Source organism: Crocuta crocuta, unplaced genomic scaffold, assembly GCF_008692635.1.
Source record: "Crocuta crocuta isolate KB4526 unplaced genomic scaffold, BGI_CrCroc_1.0 scaffold246, whole genome shotgun sequence".
Lineage (NCBI taxonomy): Eukaryota > Metazoa > Chordata > Mammalia > Carnivora > Hyaenidae > Crocuta > Crocuta crocuta.
Window position 1 is genome coordinate 137368 of NW_027531902.1, and position 16443 is coordinate 153810.

Below are 16443 nucleotides of genomic sequence, written 5' to 3' on the forward strand. Positions count from 1 at the left end.
CGACTTGATTTACACAAAAGATTTCCCAAACACATCTAGAACAAAGTAAAGTCAGCATATGCTACAAATTCTCCATTCTTCTGTGCCCTGTCCAGCCTTCTCATCAAAGTCTGCAGCCCCACACCAAGTCCCTTCTGTGTATAAAATTCCCAAGTGGGCTTCCCAAACTAGAGAGCAGCCATGATTCTACTTTTCCCAGAAAATTTGGAAACTGCTGAAAAAGAGACTGTCATATACCTGACCTTATGAAGCTGTGCCAGTGCAGAACCTGAGGGGTGTAGTGCTCCCCATGGACCAGAGTCCACCCCTTCCCACCTCCCACCATCGTCTCGCCCAGTATCTCAGCACAGAAAGGCAAAGAAGCCATTATTTTGGGGGTGGGGTGGGAAGGAGGAGTAGGAAGAAAGTGAGGAGGATGTGAAGATCTGTAGGAAAAAATGATAACACCTTCCAAAAGACATACTTCCATTTTAAATGGAAACTCCAAGAAAAGGCATTGTGGGTACAAGCCCTGTACCCCAGTACCCACGCAGAATTCTCCAGGACTCTGGTTTATGTGGGCTGCAAGAAGGAATGAGAAGTACAAAGGGCTGTATCCATGCCAGATTGTCTGGACCAGTCCTGATTTCATATGAATCCTATATCTATGTCCCCACAAGTCCAGTCCTCGGGTATGGGACACTATGGTCGCTGTAGCTCCAGGAGCTTCTTCTTGGTCAGAAGGACAATTCCATCTATCCCTGCAGGAGCTGCACAGGAATCCACAGTTCTATTCTCCCAACGCCAAAAGGCTGGACCTGTGCCAGGGAGTGGTAGGTAAGTCTGCACAGCCCCTGGAGACACAGACCTGGTACCTACAAGCCTGGCCCAGCCCAGGCAGAGTGGGGGTGGGGAAGAGGGGAAGTTAGAGGTCCCAATGGGGGAAAATGGCCACCCTGAACACCACCTCAAAGTGTTGTGGCCTTGCTGGGAAAATAACAGCAGGCCCTCTGAGGACATATGAGAATGCCAAAACTTGCCTAACGATAATCCTCATTACCAGCTGTCAGGTATAAGTTTTGTCTTTGGAGAATGTGCTCTCTCTGCTCTAGTCCCCTTAATGAGTCCTTTGAGGCACACCAGATACCCCAGATAGAGGCCAAGTAAGTCCATCCTTATCTCAACTTTCTTTTTAGGGGAATAGAAAAAAACTTTGGCCACAGGGAAGGGAAATATAGTAATACTCATTTCACAGACAGAGAAATGGAGTCCAGAAGGGTCGAGACTTTCCCAGGAGAACATAAATCACTTACAGAGGTAGGACTTCAGGAAAGTTTGATCATGTTTGGGTCCAAGTTCCTGAGGATGTGGCATTCAGGAGCTAAAAGCTGGTCCAGGAATTCGGCTCAAGGAATCTGGCTCAATTCTTGGTGTCAAGTTGAAACTCCAGCCAATGCTCCTCCCCACCTCCTGCTCACTGTCTTCCTCTGAGTAGATCTTTCCTTCCTGCTAAACTAGGCTATAAGCCCACAGAGGATAGCAATTGGGACCAGGCATTTCTTACATGTGATAAGTCCTCAATGCATTCATGCAGACATTTGTAGAGCGTACGTGCACGTGCGGCACATCCACGCAGAGACTGTGTCCTCTCTGGCTTAGGCGACTGCTGGTTCTTGGCTGCTTTGCAAGCTCTGACTTTGCACCAGGACATCCTGAGTCGTGTTGTTCCCCTGAATCAGAATTTCACTGAGAAGTATGCTGGCATTTTCCAGTTCTGGGTGAGTATCCTCCTGGTGCCCCAGCCTGGAGGAAGCCATAGGAAAGAAGGTTCTTGGAAGAGTCATGTCTTTGCCTCCTGAGATGACTGCCTTTCCATGGCAATCTTTACTCACCAGTGGGCACTTTCTCCTTCCAGTTCTGGCACTTTGGCAAGTGGGTTCCTGTGGTGATAGATGACCGACTTCCTGTGAATACAGCCGGCCAGCTGGTCTTTGTCTCTTCCACCTACAAAAACTTGTTCTGGGGAGCTCTTCTGGAAAAGGCCTATGCTAAGTAAGACAACCACCAGAAATCTTTTCCCTTCCCTTCCCTTCCCTTCCCTTCCCTTCCCCTTCCCCTTCCCCTCCCTTTCCTTCCCTTCCCTTCTCCTTCCCTTCCCTTCCCCTTTCTTCCTTTCCCTTCTCCCTTCCCCTTCCCTTCCTTTCCCCTACCATTTCCTTTCCCTTCCTTTCCCCTCCTCTCCCCTCTCCTTCCCCACTCTCTGTCTTTCTGTTTCTATCTCCTCAATGCTGAGAAAGAGCCCAAGAGGAAAGAGGTAAATTTGATGAAGTGAGACACTGAGGCATGGCTTCTTGAATATAGAAGTGATGTATTCAGAGTCTCTTATGTAGATTTTACCCCATCTGAACAAGCATTCTGAAATTTTGTCTTTTCCCTAATGGACGGAGTTACTTGACAAGGAGGGGAAGTCAGAGTGTAGATTTTCCTTTGCCCCTGGGATGGAAGGAAGGAGTTGCAGGCACATGCCCAGAGAAGAGCCAAGCAGGGGCTCATTAGACTCACTTGGACCATCCCAGGCTACAGTATAAATACCCCTTCCCCTCTTCTTCCATGTTTACTTCTTCCCTGGACAGGCTCTCTGGCTCCTATGAAGACTTGCAGCGTGGACAGGTGTCTGAAGCACTTGTGGACTTCACTGGAGGGGTGACAATCACCATCAAGCCAGCAGAGGCCCCTGGAAACCTCTGGGACATCCTCACCAGAGCCACCTACAGCAGAACTCTCATTGGCTGCCAGACCCACTCAGGGGTACGAGCGGGCTGTGTACTAGCAGAATGTCCTCTCCAGCTCCCATCAGCTTCATCCACCAACTTGTGCTCTCACCTCATTGTGGGCCCTGAGACTCCTGCCCAGCTCCTACACCTAGAGTCCTGATGTTCAAACCCACGTGGCCAAGTGAGCCTCGGGGCATGCAAGACCACAGTAGAATGCAGATGGCATGCAGGAAAGGTTGCTGACAGTGACTAAGTGTCAACCAGGTGCAAGATGCTTTGCTAGCACAACTGGTCTTTACTACCCGATTTAGTAATAACTAAGGACTTGGAACTAGAGTGGGGAGTTCTGGGTTCAGCTTTGCCCCCAGGAGCAAACACCATGTCACCCCACATGATGGTTTAGCAGCTCTGAATCTGAATTTGTCCTGTGTGAATGGGATGGGGACCACTGCGGAATGGCACCCTGACTTAGAGGCTCTAACGAGACTATGGGTGCTGAAGAGCTTTGGCCACAGTGAGGACACAACGTGTTTCTCTCCCAGACCTCCCTATAAGCCCTTGCTTTGGCCACACAGGTCCCCATGACCCCCAAATAAACTGTACACAACAGTGGGCTGACAGGAGCTCTCTTGTCTCCACAGAAAGAGAGGGTGCTGGAGAACGGGCTGGTAGGTGGCCATGCCTATACCCTCACAGGAATCAGAAAGGTGGGTAGAACTAGCCCCTCTCTATCCCTTCAGGCTCCCCCTTCTCTCCTGAGGCTTCTCACCAAGGTTCTGGTGAGTGTTACTAGCTGTGCCCAGTCTAGAGAGGCAAATTCTCTGATGGGTTTTATAGGCCGTCTGCTAAAGCAGGTGGTGGGCTCCCTGCACCTGTGCACCTATATCCTGGAGTGATGAGGTGGGTTCGGCCTTTGCCACCTGCATGGCACCATCCTGGCCCCTCTTGCCCTGTGGCAGTCCAGTCAATCAGCCATTCAGCCTTGCTGATTGGGGGCTCCCAATCCTTCCTTGAGACCCCTTCACTCTGGGCTGCCACTGATGACCTTCATATTTAGAGCTTCCCACCCAAATTCCTGCTTCTTTCTCAGAATTTCCTTTTCACCAACCTCTCAGGTTCTTTTCATTGCTATTCATCTTTCAAGTTGTGTTAAGCATTGAGGGAAAGATGAATTGAACAGGGTCCCTGCCTACACAGAGCTTATAGTCAGGCATGGAGACACGTCACACAAGAATGGTAAGAAAGCAAAGTAGAAGGTGGGGACTGGGGGTGGCGGGTAGAATAGGCAAAAGGATTTCGGGGTTCAGAGGGAGGAGAGAAGACATTCTCCTGGTTGGGTTAGTTGGGGGAAGTCAGAAGAGACTTTGTAGAGGAGGTGACATTGGGCTGGCCCCTGAAGGGTGTGTAGTGAGGGTGCTCCTGGTGGAGGGGGCCACACAGAAAAGCACGCAGGTAAGAAATCCACTGGTTCTGTCTTAAACACCCTCTGATGTCCTCTGGAGAGCCTGATGTCCCCAAGTCCCCCAATTCCCTTTAAGTGTTTTAAATTTCTTGAACTCCACTGCCACCTGATTTCTTTTTCTTCCCAGATCTGTTCCAGTTGTGTGTGTGTGTGTGTGTGTGTGTGTGTGTGTGTGTCAAGAGCTTTTCACTTATTTTCACAGTCCTTTAACAAAGAAACAGAAAAGCTGTTGAGTAGAAAAAGTGAGGGACAGGAGAATTTATATCGTATGCTACTTTTTCTTTAAGAAAGAAAGGGCACTAGGGGTGCCTGGGTGTCTCAGGCTTGGCATCTGACTTCAGCTCAGGTCATGATCTCATGGTTTGTGAGTCTGAGCCCCTCGTTGGGCTTTGGATTCTGTGTCTCCCTCTGTCTCTGTTCCTGCCCCACTCACACTCTGTTTCTCTCTCAGAAATAAACATTAAAATTTCTTTTAAAAAAGAAAGGGCAGTAATGATATATATTCTTATTTGAATACAGAAGCATTCAAAGGGTATGGAAGGAGAGTGGCTAGAAATGGAGTGGTCTAAGCAGGCACGAGACTGCTAATAGAGGCCTTTTCATATAATTTTTGCTTTGAACCATGTATTTTTACCTGTTAAAAACCATTTAAACAAATAAGATATAGTCGACCTGACATTTCATTGATGTTCATTTTCTTTAGCTGATAATTCTACCCCGCCTGTGCAAAACGTTAACAACAGGGAGTACACGGTGAGGTCAATAAGAAACTGTATTATTGTTTCAGCTTTTCAATATAGCACTTATATGTTCATGTCTATATTTTGTTTCATGTTTATTTAACATATTTACCAAAATTACTATGCACTAACTAGCGTCATAACTGCTTTACAAATGTTAACATTAACATTTGTAGGTTAATATTAGTAAACTGGGGCTGGCGTAACAAATTACCACAAGGCGGGTGCCTTCAGACAACAGAAATGTATTCTTTCCCAGTTCTGAAGTCTGGCACTCTGAAATCAAGGGGTCATGAGAGCCTCTGAAGTCTCTAGGGGGGGAATCATTCTCGCATCCTCCAGCTGATGGTGGCTCCGGCTTCTTTAGCTTGGAAAGAAGAACCTAATCCTTTTTTTCATCTTCACATGGCCTTCTCCTCTGTGTCTTTCCCCTTCCCCTTCCATTCCCTCATCTCTGGATTTAGGATCCACCCTAATCCAGGTTAATTTTATCTCAAGATCCTTAATTTAATTACATCTGCAAAGACCCTTTTTATAAATAGGATCACACTGACAGATTTTGGGAAGACTGGTCTTTTGGAGGCCCCTTCAACCCATTGCAGCAGATGTGACTATTAGCTTTCTTTTGCAGATGAGAGAACGGAATGGACACAGAGAGGTTAAGTAAGTTGCTGTTCCATCAATGCTCAGGGCCTTGAATCTTCCCTTTCAAGGTCTCATCTGGCAGGCACGAGTCTCATGCAGATATCTGCAGCATTTGCATCTGGCACTCAGCCCAACCACCTAAATTGCTTCTCCTTTTGCACAGGTGACCTGCAAACTGGGACCAGAATATCTAGTCAAGCTGCGAAACCCCTGGGGCAAGGTAGAATGGAAAGGAGACTGGAGTGACAGGTGAGCGCCCCACACCCACTGGCAGGGGCGAAGAAGCGGTCGGGCAAGCCTGCAAAGGAGGTTGCCGTCTGCACACAAATTCCAACATGTTCTTTTGGTCTCCAGCCTGACCAAGAGAGCTTTCAGATTGGCGAAGGTCAAGCTCTCACATTTATGAGATGCTTAATGATATATAGATGTTTTCTCCTTCATTATAATAATTGAGCTAATGTTTACTGAGAGCTTGCCAGCACTGTGCTAAGCTGCTTTGAATTTTTTCTCCTTGCCCACATTTATTTATTTATTTGAAAGTAAAATTACATTTACTTCAAATGTGCAGAGGTCTCCCCTATTTGCAGTCTGGCATATTTCCATCAAGCACTTTGAATTTTTATTATCTCTTTTATTCTTTAGTCCTCTGAACAATGCTCTTATAAGGTAGAGAGTTTTGTCCCCATTTTACGGATGAAGACGCTGATGCTTGGTGAATGAATTCCTCAAGGTCTCACAGCATGACTTGAGCAAGGTGTTTGGTGTCTAACTCAGTGTTCTTTCCCTGGTTCAGTGAGCTCTTGAGCTGCTGAGTCAGAGGTAGACCGATCTAGATTGGCCTCGACCTTCTGGTGACTGGTCATGACCTCTGGGCTTTCTGCTCATATCGGAATGTGATTCCCTGGGTCACCCTCTAGGTATTTAGTTTTGGGTGGAGTCTAGCTGACATTAGTCTAGATGATATTGTTTCCCTTCTCTTGGGGGTCAGAACACTGTGCTGCCTGCTATCTAACATCTGAGGACAGATTTTTTTTAAATGTTTTGTCCCATTTTTGGTTGTTTATGGTGAGGAATTAATGTGGAATTGATGCAGGGAAGTCTTACTCCTTCACGGTCAGAAACAAGTTCAGAATGACGGGCTTTGAAAATACAGAGTACCAATGTAGGTTCAATGTTCTCAGACATTTTGTAACTTTGTGACTTCTGGAAAGTGACTTAATCTTTTAACCTCTGTTTCCTAATCTCTAAAATGGCAGTAAAAGCCCCTACCTTGAAAAATTGTTGTTAGCCTTAAATGAAATAAAGTATGTCAAGAACCTGGCCCAGAGCTTGGGACACAGTGAGGGATGAGTTAATGTTACGTGTTGCTTTTATAAAGCAGGACGTGAGCTGTGGTTGTCTGCAAAGCAGCATGAAGATGAGGTAGATAATGACATGACAGGCATTTACTCACGCGTTTCTCTCATGTCCTCTATAACCCTTTCATTCCCCACAGAAGCATCCCTTTTCTGTTTTCAGCTCAAGTACGTGGGAGCTACTGAGCCCCAAGGAGAAGATTCTGCTCCTGAGAAAAAGCGATGATGGAGAATTCTGGTATCTGACTTGGGGACTCGGGACAAATGCCTTGGCTTACATTTGGATACCCAGCCTGCAAATATTTATCAGGTGTCACATGTATGCCAGGCACCTTGTGTATAGAGATCAAGAAGACTATTAGGGGCCCCCAGTCTAGCAGGCAAACAGCCCCTGCAAACGGTCACAGTCTCTATGGTGAGAACTGTGACCCCTGCCATGGCGTTCAGTGGACATCAAAGCTAAGCATGGGGCTGGCCCTCTCCTTCTCTCTGATTTCCGCTCTGTATCAATACACTCAACCCCAAGGTTTTGCCTTTCCCGGCCTTAAAGGAAGATGGGGAAAGATGGCGTTATAAACTATGAGCCACCTCACTTGCATCCACCCTCCCACCCAGACCACCATGATATGACTCCCACCCACCCAAAAGCCACTCACCCCTTTTTATGAAAAGCCACCAAGATGCCCTGAGCTAATACTGTTTCTGAGTATCTGACAGGAGCCCCATATCTTCCCTTTCCCCTTCGCTTTTTGCCCTTACTATTAACTTCCAGTCTTGTTCCCATGGCTCCTCTTCTCCCATTCTGCACCCTTTCCAGACCGCTGTGACCCCTCTCTCTTTGGAAGTTGTCACTGAACTCAAGAGCCCTGAAAATACTATTATTTCCACTTTACAGATAAGTAAACTGAGCATCGACCAGTTCAGGTAGTATGTCTTGAGCCCCAAAGTTAGCAAGTATAAGCTAAGAATTTTATCAATCAATAATTGAGAACCGACTTGTCCATTATTATTGAACATTTGTATCTTAATTGGATAGTTATGAATGCCTCAATTCAGCCTTATCACCACAACCAGCAAAACAGGAACACTGCCGCTGCTTCCAGCCACCGGTTGGGGGGGGGGCATCTCCCCCAGTGCACTGGGGTCATGGGATCATCATGCTGAACTAGCCAGGTCTGCTCTCCTGCGTCCAAGGCCAGCTCAGCGGTACAGCAGGGTGTGGTGTGGGGCTGGGGGCTGGGGCAGCTTGGTTCCAACCCCTGCTCAGGTCCTGATGAGTAGACGTCATGCCGTTCCCTCTTCTTCTCCACAGGATGACACTGAAGGACTTTAAAATACATTTCATGCTTCTGGTCATCTGTAAACTGACCCCGAGACTGCTGAGTCAGGATGTGGGCCAGAAGTGGGCATACACCATGTGGGAGGGGAGATGGGAGAAGGGGATCACAGCTGGTGGCCCGATGAAGGCGCCCCGAGGTAAGCATGTGCACGGGAGCCTGGACCCTTGGGGCTAAAGTGGCAGCTTTGCCAGGCAAGGGTGGGGAGAGGGGCAACAGCTGCTGTGGATGGTGGTGATGCTCTTGCCCTGCACAGGGCATCTGGCTGAGGCATGAGGGACTTTACTGGCCAAGCTGCGTGCTCTGGCCTTGGGTTGTGTCCTCCTTAGCACCAGGAGGCCACAGGCACACATCCCATGGTAAAAGGGTGGCTTAAATCTTTGGTTTTAGGACAAGGTCATTTCCATGCTGAAATAACCACCTTTTATTTATTTATTTATTTACCACCACTTATTTATTTATTTATTTATCTTTATTTTTGAGAGAAAGAGAAACAGTATGAGTGGGGGAGGAACACACAGAGAGAGGGAGACACAGAATCTGAAGCAGGCTCCAGGTTCTGGGCTATCAGTACAGAGCCTGACACGGGGCTTGAACTCACAAACTGGGAGATCATGACCTGAGCAGAAGTCAGACACTTAACTGACTGAGCCACCCAGGCGCCCCGAAATAACCACTCTTTAAAGGCAGGATTGAAATAGTAACTGAATCATCTGTATCAGGCCCTCCTTGCCTAGAGTTTGATTGTGAAATAAAATCAAGGATTCCTAGCTCACCAGTTACAGGAGACAAACGTGTCTGAATTCTCCAAGCGGAGAGGTTCTGTGACTGCGTCCTTTCTCCACAATGGAGGTGCTGGGCCATCTCTTTGGAAGGAAAGACCTATAGGCTACAATCTCAGCTGGCCAGGCGCCCTTTGCTCCGGCTTCCTCCTCCTGCCAGACAGGTCCTCCCAAAGTCTCAAGCTGCCCTGCAGCTAAGGCTTGGTCCCTGTTAAAATGCAAACCTCCCGGAGATCATGGACACGTTCTCCTCCATGAGCTAATACAGTCACTTAATCGGGCAGTGAATGCACTGGGCAAAGGGCCTTCAACAGCGAGAAGGCTCCCCATCTGGGTGTCTATAGAGGAAGGCGGGGTGGAAGAGGTGGAGTGGAAGGGCGGATAGAGGTGAGGCTGACAACCTGACTCTGTCCACATGGGCCTCTGGGTGGGAAGGAATCCCAGGGGAGGCGCCCTGAGTCTGTGGGGGCGATATGTGAGGGGCGCGGGGAGGCCTGACCCACCTCTCTGTGCTCTGCTCCAGACACATTCTGGAAGAATCCGCAGTTCCTGCTGTCCGTCTGGAGCCCTCAGGAGGGCAGGAGGTCCCGGATGCTCTGCAGCGTGCTGGTGTCCCTGCTGCAGAAGCCCAGGCACAGGCACCGCAACTGGAAGCCACACCTGGCCATCGGCTTCTACCTCTTCAGGGTAGGCATGGCCTCGGAGGGCGGGGCGCGTGGCCTCATGCCACATGCCCACCGTTGGTCATCCTTTCTTCCTGTCCCCTGACTTCCTCCCCATCTGCCTCTGTCCACAAAGGGGCCTGGGTGCGGGCCTGGGCTCTGTCCCTTAGGAACCTGTGATCTGGAACAAGTCACCTCCTTGTACTTGAGCATCAGCTTCCTCATCTGCAAAGTGGGGACAATGATATTTAGGCAAAGGGTAGAATAGGAGAACGTCATGTGCCAGTGCTTCATTATGGTGCCCGACGCGCAGTTTGTATAATCAATACTGGTGTAGGGTGTTCTTTTCCTTTCCCAAAAAGCCAAGATTGCCTTCTTTCCCAGAATTCTTGATGATGGATTAAAATGTCACTGACTACAATAGTGAGTCTTACGGGAGGGAAGGGGGCCTCTGGCTAGAGCCTCCTTATATATCAGCCTCTAACACTGTGGGCTTGTGCAAGAGTTGGATTCGTGCCTAATGAGGTCTCTCATTTTTCTGTGTTTCAGTTGAGCGAGGTGAGTTCCACACTTGACCAGCTGGCCCTGGTTTGGAGTGCTATCCCCCGTGTGGTTTAGCTTGACTGTAACAGCCTTATGTAAGAGCTATGAGGATGTCTGGCACAAACGCTGGCTGCCCGTGAGTGTGGAAGAAATGAGCACTTGCCATTCTCTTATCCAAGGACCCTGAGAAATCCTTCCACGTCTATAGGGAGGTCTCCGAGCCTGGTGTAGAACCAATAAATTTTAGAATTTATTAAATCCCTGCATAAATAGCTAGAGGCTGTTGCAGCATAGGAAGAATGGTAAATCACATTCCTGCCTGAGTTTTGAAGCCCATAATAAAACAGATCTATAACATATGGGACCTTGGGAGACCATGCAGCCCACCTCTTCGGGGACAAGGGACAAAGGCTCAGGAAAGTGGGACAGAAACCCAGGCAGAGGGCAAGAACCATTCTGTCCCTCATCTGCAGTGGGAGCCTGGAGGGATCAGTTAAGAAGATGTGAGGTATCCCAGCCTCCAAAAGGGTGGTAGCTATTACTTTGTTTCCCAAAGAAACCAGAGGTGGAAAACTTAATTTTTTCAGATTAGACTGAATCAAGTAAAAGGATATTTATAAAAGAAACTATTAAAAAGAAAGAAACCATTTTTGCATTAGGTACCTTGGGTCAGTTTTGTTTTTTTCCCTCCTGTGGGAACACTGAAGGCTTCCGAAGTTGACTATAAATTTTTAAAAAGACTTATTTATATCATATATGGGTCAGTCTACAATTAAATTGTAGACAGAACAAAACTATAAGCCGGTTAAAAATTTAAAAGGCAAGAGGCATCTGGATGGCTCAGTCAGTTAAGCATCTTACTTTTGATTTTGGCTCAGGTCATGGTCTCATGGTTTGTGAGTTTGAGCCCTCCATCGGGCTCTGTGATGATAGTGTGGAGCCTGCATGGGATTCTCTCTCTCCTTCCTTCTCTGTCCCTTTCCCATACTCTCTCTCTCAAAATAAATAAACTTTAAAAAAAATTTAAAGGCAAGAAAAAAGTCATACATGGATAAAGTAAGCAGTTAATTCTACCAGGAATCCTAAACGTAGGATAGCTAAAATGGCTGATTATAAAATTTAGTTCTGAGATTCCTAGAGGCCAAGGCAAAAATGGCAGCAGGATGGTTCCCTAGTTCTCATTGTCTGAAAAAGAAAGCATGCATCATCAGGAGATATATTTTATTTCTGTAGCCTTGAGTGGAATCTGTGGAATATGTTTTTGTGTGGGTGGGTAATTTCCTTGTTATCTGTACATAAACTGGAGGGGGGATCCTGCATATGGTCCTTGTCTCCCTCCACAACCCTGAGTGAGAACAAAGGGGAGAGGCAGCAAGAGAGAAAGATAGGGAAAGATAGAGAACTAAAGGAGGGAGAAAGGAAAGAGAGTGAGTGAGAAATGACTGAAAGAGAGAGTAAGAGAAAGAGAATACGAGATAAAACAATAACAACAACAAAAAAACCCCACATGTTCAGGTGATGTCAGAGCCAGAGCCCTGATTCAGGTCCTCTGAACTTTTGTCCAGATCTCATTCTCCTCCACTGAGATGATGTAGAATGTCCAGTTCATGAGTACGTAGCTGTTATAATGTAGGCAGGAAGATGTTTGGTGGTCGACCTGTATCTATGACCATAATCATGTCATAATTAGCCTTGAAATTGTATTGCATACATGGAGGCCACAACAAGAAATGTAAGGAACATGGACATTGGTGGCTCAGCTGCCCTGAGTTCCAACCCTGGCTGGGACTCTTACCAGCTAGGTGACCTTGGGATATGACCTAACTTGTCTGAGCCTCCTATAAAGTACAGGCATGGTGATGTTTCTCCCATCATTTATATATGATGTTGTTTCTAATGTAAAGTCAAAGGAACTGACATGTCTTTACTCAGCCTCACACAGGGTTCCAGCAATGGTACCCATTCCTGACATGTTCTGGTTTTTTCCTCTCCACTCCTCACCCCTCCACCCCTCCACTGGAACAGGTAGGGTTTGGCTAATCAGAGACTGCCTGTATCCTATCTCCTGGACAATGGCCCCAGGTATCAAGCCCTGGGTATCACCTGACCTGGGGCTCTTCCATTCTCCACCCACAGTACTATGGTGACCAGAGGAGACTGCCCCCTGAGTTTTTCTGGAAAAATGCCCCCATAAGATGGCCTGAAGCATTTCTCACAGAGAAAGAAGTGAGTCAGGAACTGCAGCTGGAGCCAGGGACCTATCTCATTGTGCCCTGCACCTCCAAGGCTGGCCAGGAGGCGGAGTTTGTCCTGAGAGTCTTCTCCAGGAACCACATCTTTCAGTAAGGACACGGGACTTCCCTGGAGGTCGGGGCCCACTGGGGCCAGGGGTGGTATGGAAGGTGAGGTGGAAATGGCAGAGGACGGGGTCTGTGGCCAACACAGAAGAGGGGTAGGGAGGCTCTCTCCGCATGGAGAGCATCCTTCTCCTCTTCCTCCCCACGCTTCTTCTAGCAAATGAACAGCCTGCTAGACATTCAAGAGAAAGAGCTACAATAGACTTGGCCCCTGCTCTCCAGAAGCTCAAGTCCTGGAAAGGACAGGAACATATGAGTGGTTATTTTTGCTATCCTGTGTCCAGTGTAAGCATTTATCTGTATAGGGTGTTATGAGAACATCAAGGAAGAGCATCTGAGTCAGTCTTCCATGGTCCTGGGGGGAGATAGGGGTGACTTCAGGAAATGTTAGTTTCTAGGAGATGCATAGGGGTTGTTCAGATGAGGGGAGGCTGTCATCAATGTGCAGGCTCAGATGTTGTCAGTGTGTGTAAGTAAATCAGTATACAAACACATCCCTGCCCAACTTATTCTTCTGCTTATGATTGTTTAGACACGACAGCCCTTCAATGCTTAGAATCTAGTTCTCTTTCTTTTTTCTTTATGGTTTGGCACTAGGTAGTTTTACTTGACCTCAGGCCTTACTGCCTGTCAGTGCCAAGTCATACATATGAGCAGGAGTAGTTTGATGTGGGTGGGGAAGATAAAAGGCATGCGGGCATAGGGCTTGGTGTGAGCAAAGGCATGGGGATGAGGAACAGCACCAGGCATGTGGGGAGGGACAAGCAGTGTGCTGGGCCACGTGGCTGGTCTGTCGACTTCAAGCAGGAGAAGTGGGGAGTAAGGCATGAGAGCTGGGCAAAGCCCACACAGCACATCGGCTAAGGAATGTGGAAGATGTGTTCCCAGGGGAGTGAGAATGTTGACCAAGATGCTCCCAAGGTGGTTCCCAAAATGTAATTCTGCCTTTTGTTTTCCCTCAGTGAAATTGGCTGCAATTCCAGTGCTGTCTTCTCTAAGGTACATAGGCATGTGGCATTCCACATGTGGGACTGTTTCCAAAGCCAAGATGGTGGGCTTCTCCCCTCACATTCAGGCTTGACGGGGGAGACAGTTGGCAGATCCCGCAGACCCTACTCTATGGCACCCAGACTACGTTGCCTGCTGTGCCCTGAGAGCACCTGGGTTCTGCTGTTTTTCTATAATTAAAAAAAAATTAGGGGTGCCTGGGTGGCTCAGTCGGTTAAGCGTCCAACTTCAGCTCAGGTCATGATCTCATGGTTCGTGGGTTTGAGCCTCATGTCAGGCTCTGTGCTGACAGCGAGCTCAGAGCCTGGAGCCTGTTTTGGATTCTGTCTCCCTCTCTCTCTGACCCTCCCCTGCTCATGCTGTCTCTCTCTCTCAAAATTAAATAAAACATTAAAATTTTTTTTTAAAAATTATTTTGAGATAGAGAGCATGAGTGGAAGAGGGGTAGAGAGAGAGGAAGTGAGAGAGAATCTGAAGCAGGCTCTGCACTGTCAGCACAGACCCCAATGTGGGGCTTGAACTCATGAACCGTGAAAGGATAACCTGAGCTGAAATCAAGAGTCAGACCTGACTGAGCCTCACAGGTACCTGCTGTTTTTGTGACAGGAGAGCTGCCCTTCTGGTCACATCCTTGTCTTTGAAGGCCCAGAGCCCCAGGCACCTGGGTGATACATTTACTTGCTTTTGCTTCTTTATACCTAGTGTTTCTTTTGACCATTTTATTGTTTGCTACTTCCCCAAAGGCAGTGATTATTGGAGAAACAAAGGATGTGTGAACACTGTAGTAGAAAACTTAAGACAGTGCACAAGGTCAAACTTAGGGATTTCTGGGGCCTTGGGGTCATGAGATGTGAGGGTATGCATGAGCGTTCATTTATCCAAATGAATAAGTCTTTCTGTGTGTCTGTTCCTATAGGAAATAGTGGACGAGAATGAAGGACAGGATGAATTCTTCACTAAACTCTTTGAAAAGGTAAGTTGGCCGTGTGTGGTGGTGAGCAGTGGGTGAAGCAGGGGACTGTGTACTGACCCTGTGTACAAAGCATGATGTAAGGCTACTCTTCCCCAAATTACCACTTTCTATTCAAGTCCTCAAGTTTTCGACAATTGGGTAGAACTGGATTGTCTCCAGTAGGCTCCTGTAAAATGCTTATCTGTTCTTGGAAGCAATATTGATTAGTTGTAGGAGAAACAGCTTTAATCTGTAATCCCCAAGAAAATGGACTATATAGTTGAACCAAGGGTCCGTGTTGGCAGTGGTGCAGAGCATGGTCAAGACAAGCCCTAGAGCTCTGGGGGAGCCCAAGGAGAAAGACCCCTAGGGTGGTCACTTAGAGACCGGATAGGGCTAGTAAGAGGGCATCAGGGAAGAGTAGAGCCTGGGGCTACATATTTGGTTCCTTGAGTTCTTTCCTTGGCTTGACCCAGATCAGGAGGCCAGTGGTGTGAGCACAAGGCTCTGGAGGCCACTCTGTCCCTAGCCTGTAGGACACTAAATCCATTGAGAAATAGGGCAATAAATACACAAGATATCTGGGGTCTGACACCTTAGTGAGGTCATTAAAACTAGAAGACCATGAGCTCCTTGTGTTAGTAACACTCTGGATTTAATTCACAATATGCCTGCACCCTGTGTTCTCTCATATTCACCCCTGGCATTTTGCCTAATGTAGCCAGAGAAGATAGTCAGACTCTTACATGTGTTGTTATAAAAGTTTTCCTCCATACCAGGGGTTTCCAGACATTTTTGGTTGCAGTTCCTTTATCTAATGGAATCTCACTGAGAAACTCAAATTGTAAAAAACAGATACGAAAGGTATATTGTGAATATGTATCTATTTTATAAGCTCAACTGTATGTTGCTTATATTTCATTTATATTTTTTAAAGGTAAGTGTTAATGTAAAGGGTGATTCTGATAAACCCTAAAATTAAAATTTGGAGCCTTGGCTGAAGATGTCTTATTAAGAATAAAATTCAGGGGCACCTGGATGGCTCAGTCAGTTAAGAGTCTGACTTGCATCTTCAGCTCAGGTCAGGATCTCACAGTTCGTGAGTTTGAGCCCTCATTGGGCTCTGTGCTGACAGCTCGGAGCCTGGAGCCTGCTTTGGATTCTACATCTCCCTCTTTATCTGTCCCTCCCCTGCCCATGTTCTGTCTCTCTCTCAAAAATAAGTAAATGTTAAAATTTTTTAAAAAGGATAAAATTCAAACCAAATAGTTTGCTGAACTTTGGAAGCATCTTGATAAAAACCCAATTTGAAAATCACCATTATTAGTCTGCTTCTTAAGAGTCCTGCCCTGCTGGGAGCCCTGGACTTGACCCCCAGCATCACTTATTCCGCCCAGAAATGGCACGTGTACACGCTGAGCTGATGCGAGAGTGGATTCCCAGCCCTCTTTTGCGGCTGCTGCTCTGCATCTAATGAGCCTTCAGTAATGATGGTTTTCTCCCGCCTCTCTGCTTCCACTTTAGTATCCAGAAATAAACGCAGTGCAGCTGCAGAAGATCCTGAACCACATGACCTGGTCGAGTGAGTATTTCAGAGTCATCCTGTATGTAAGACTCCAGGGACACAACTTTCCCAAACTCTGGGTCTGTTCTCTTTCCCCTGTGGGGCACGTGAATTGCTGCATGATGGTCCCCCTGGCAGCTGTGTCTTATTTCAGGGTGGGTCATGTGGTCTGAGAAAGCAGTAGAGAAATTTACGTAGCTTGGAAAATAGTGTTTTTGGTTTTGGAGGTTTTTTTTTTTTTTTTTTTTTTTTTTTTTTTTTTTTTTTTTTTTTTTACTTTGTG

At 47.1% G+C, this 16443-nt stretch overlaps 1 protein-coding gene across 2 annotated transcripts in view; it reads left to right on the forward strand.

The window, feature by feature from the left end:
- The window catches only part of CAPN14 (calpain 14), a 25709-nt gene that overhangs the window by 978 nt on the left and 8288 nt on the right, over window positions 1–16443 (forward strand). Inside the window, exons 2-14 of one of the 2 annotated variants that reach the window (XM_077774222.1) lie at window positions 747–816; window positions 1639–1757; window positions 1895–2031; window positions 2613–2787; window positions 3395–3460; window positions 5764–5849; window positions 7119–7193; window positions 8268–8431; window positions 9598–9770; window positions 12416–12621; window positions 13599–13635; window positions 14561–14617; window positions 16121–16178. In XM_077774222.1, coding sequence (XP_077630348.1) covers window positions 747–816; window positions 1639–1757; window positions 1895–2031; window positions 2613–2787; window positions 3395–3460; window positions 5764–5849; window positions 7119–7193; window positions 8268–8431; window positions 9598–9770; window positions 12416–12621; window positions 13599–13635; window positions 14561–14617; window positions 16121–16178 — 1423 coding nt within the window. Of the gene's footprint in view, window positions 1–746; window positions 817–1638; window positions 1758–1894; window positions 2032–2612; window positions 2788–3394; window positions 3461–5763; window positions 5850–7118; window positions 7194–8267; window positions 8432–9597; window positions 9771–12415; window positions 12622–13598; window positions 13636–14560; window positions 14618–16120; window positions 16179–16443 lie in introns of those variants that run through there. The other variant, XM_077774223.1, reaches the window with a different exon arrangement.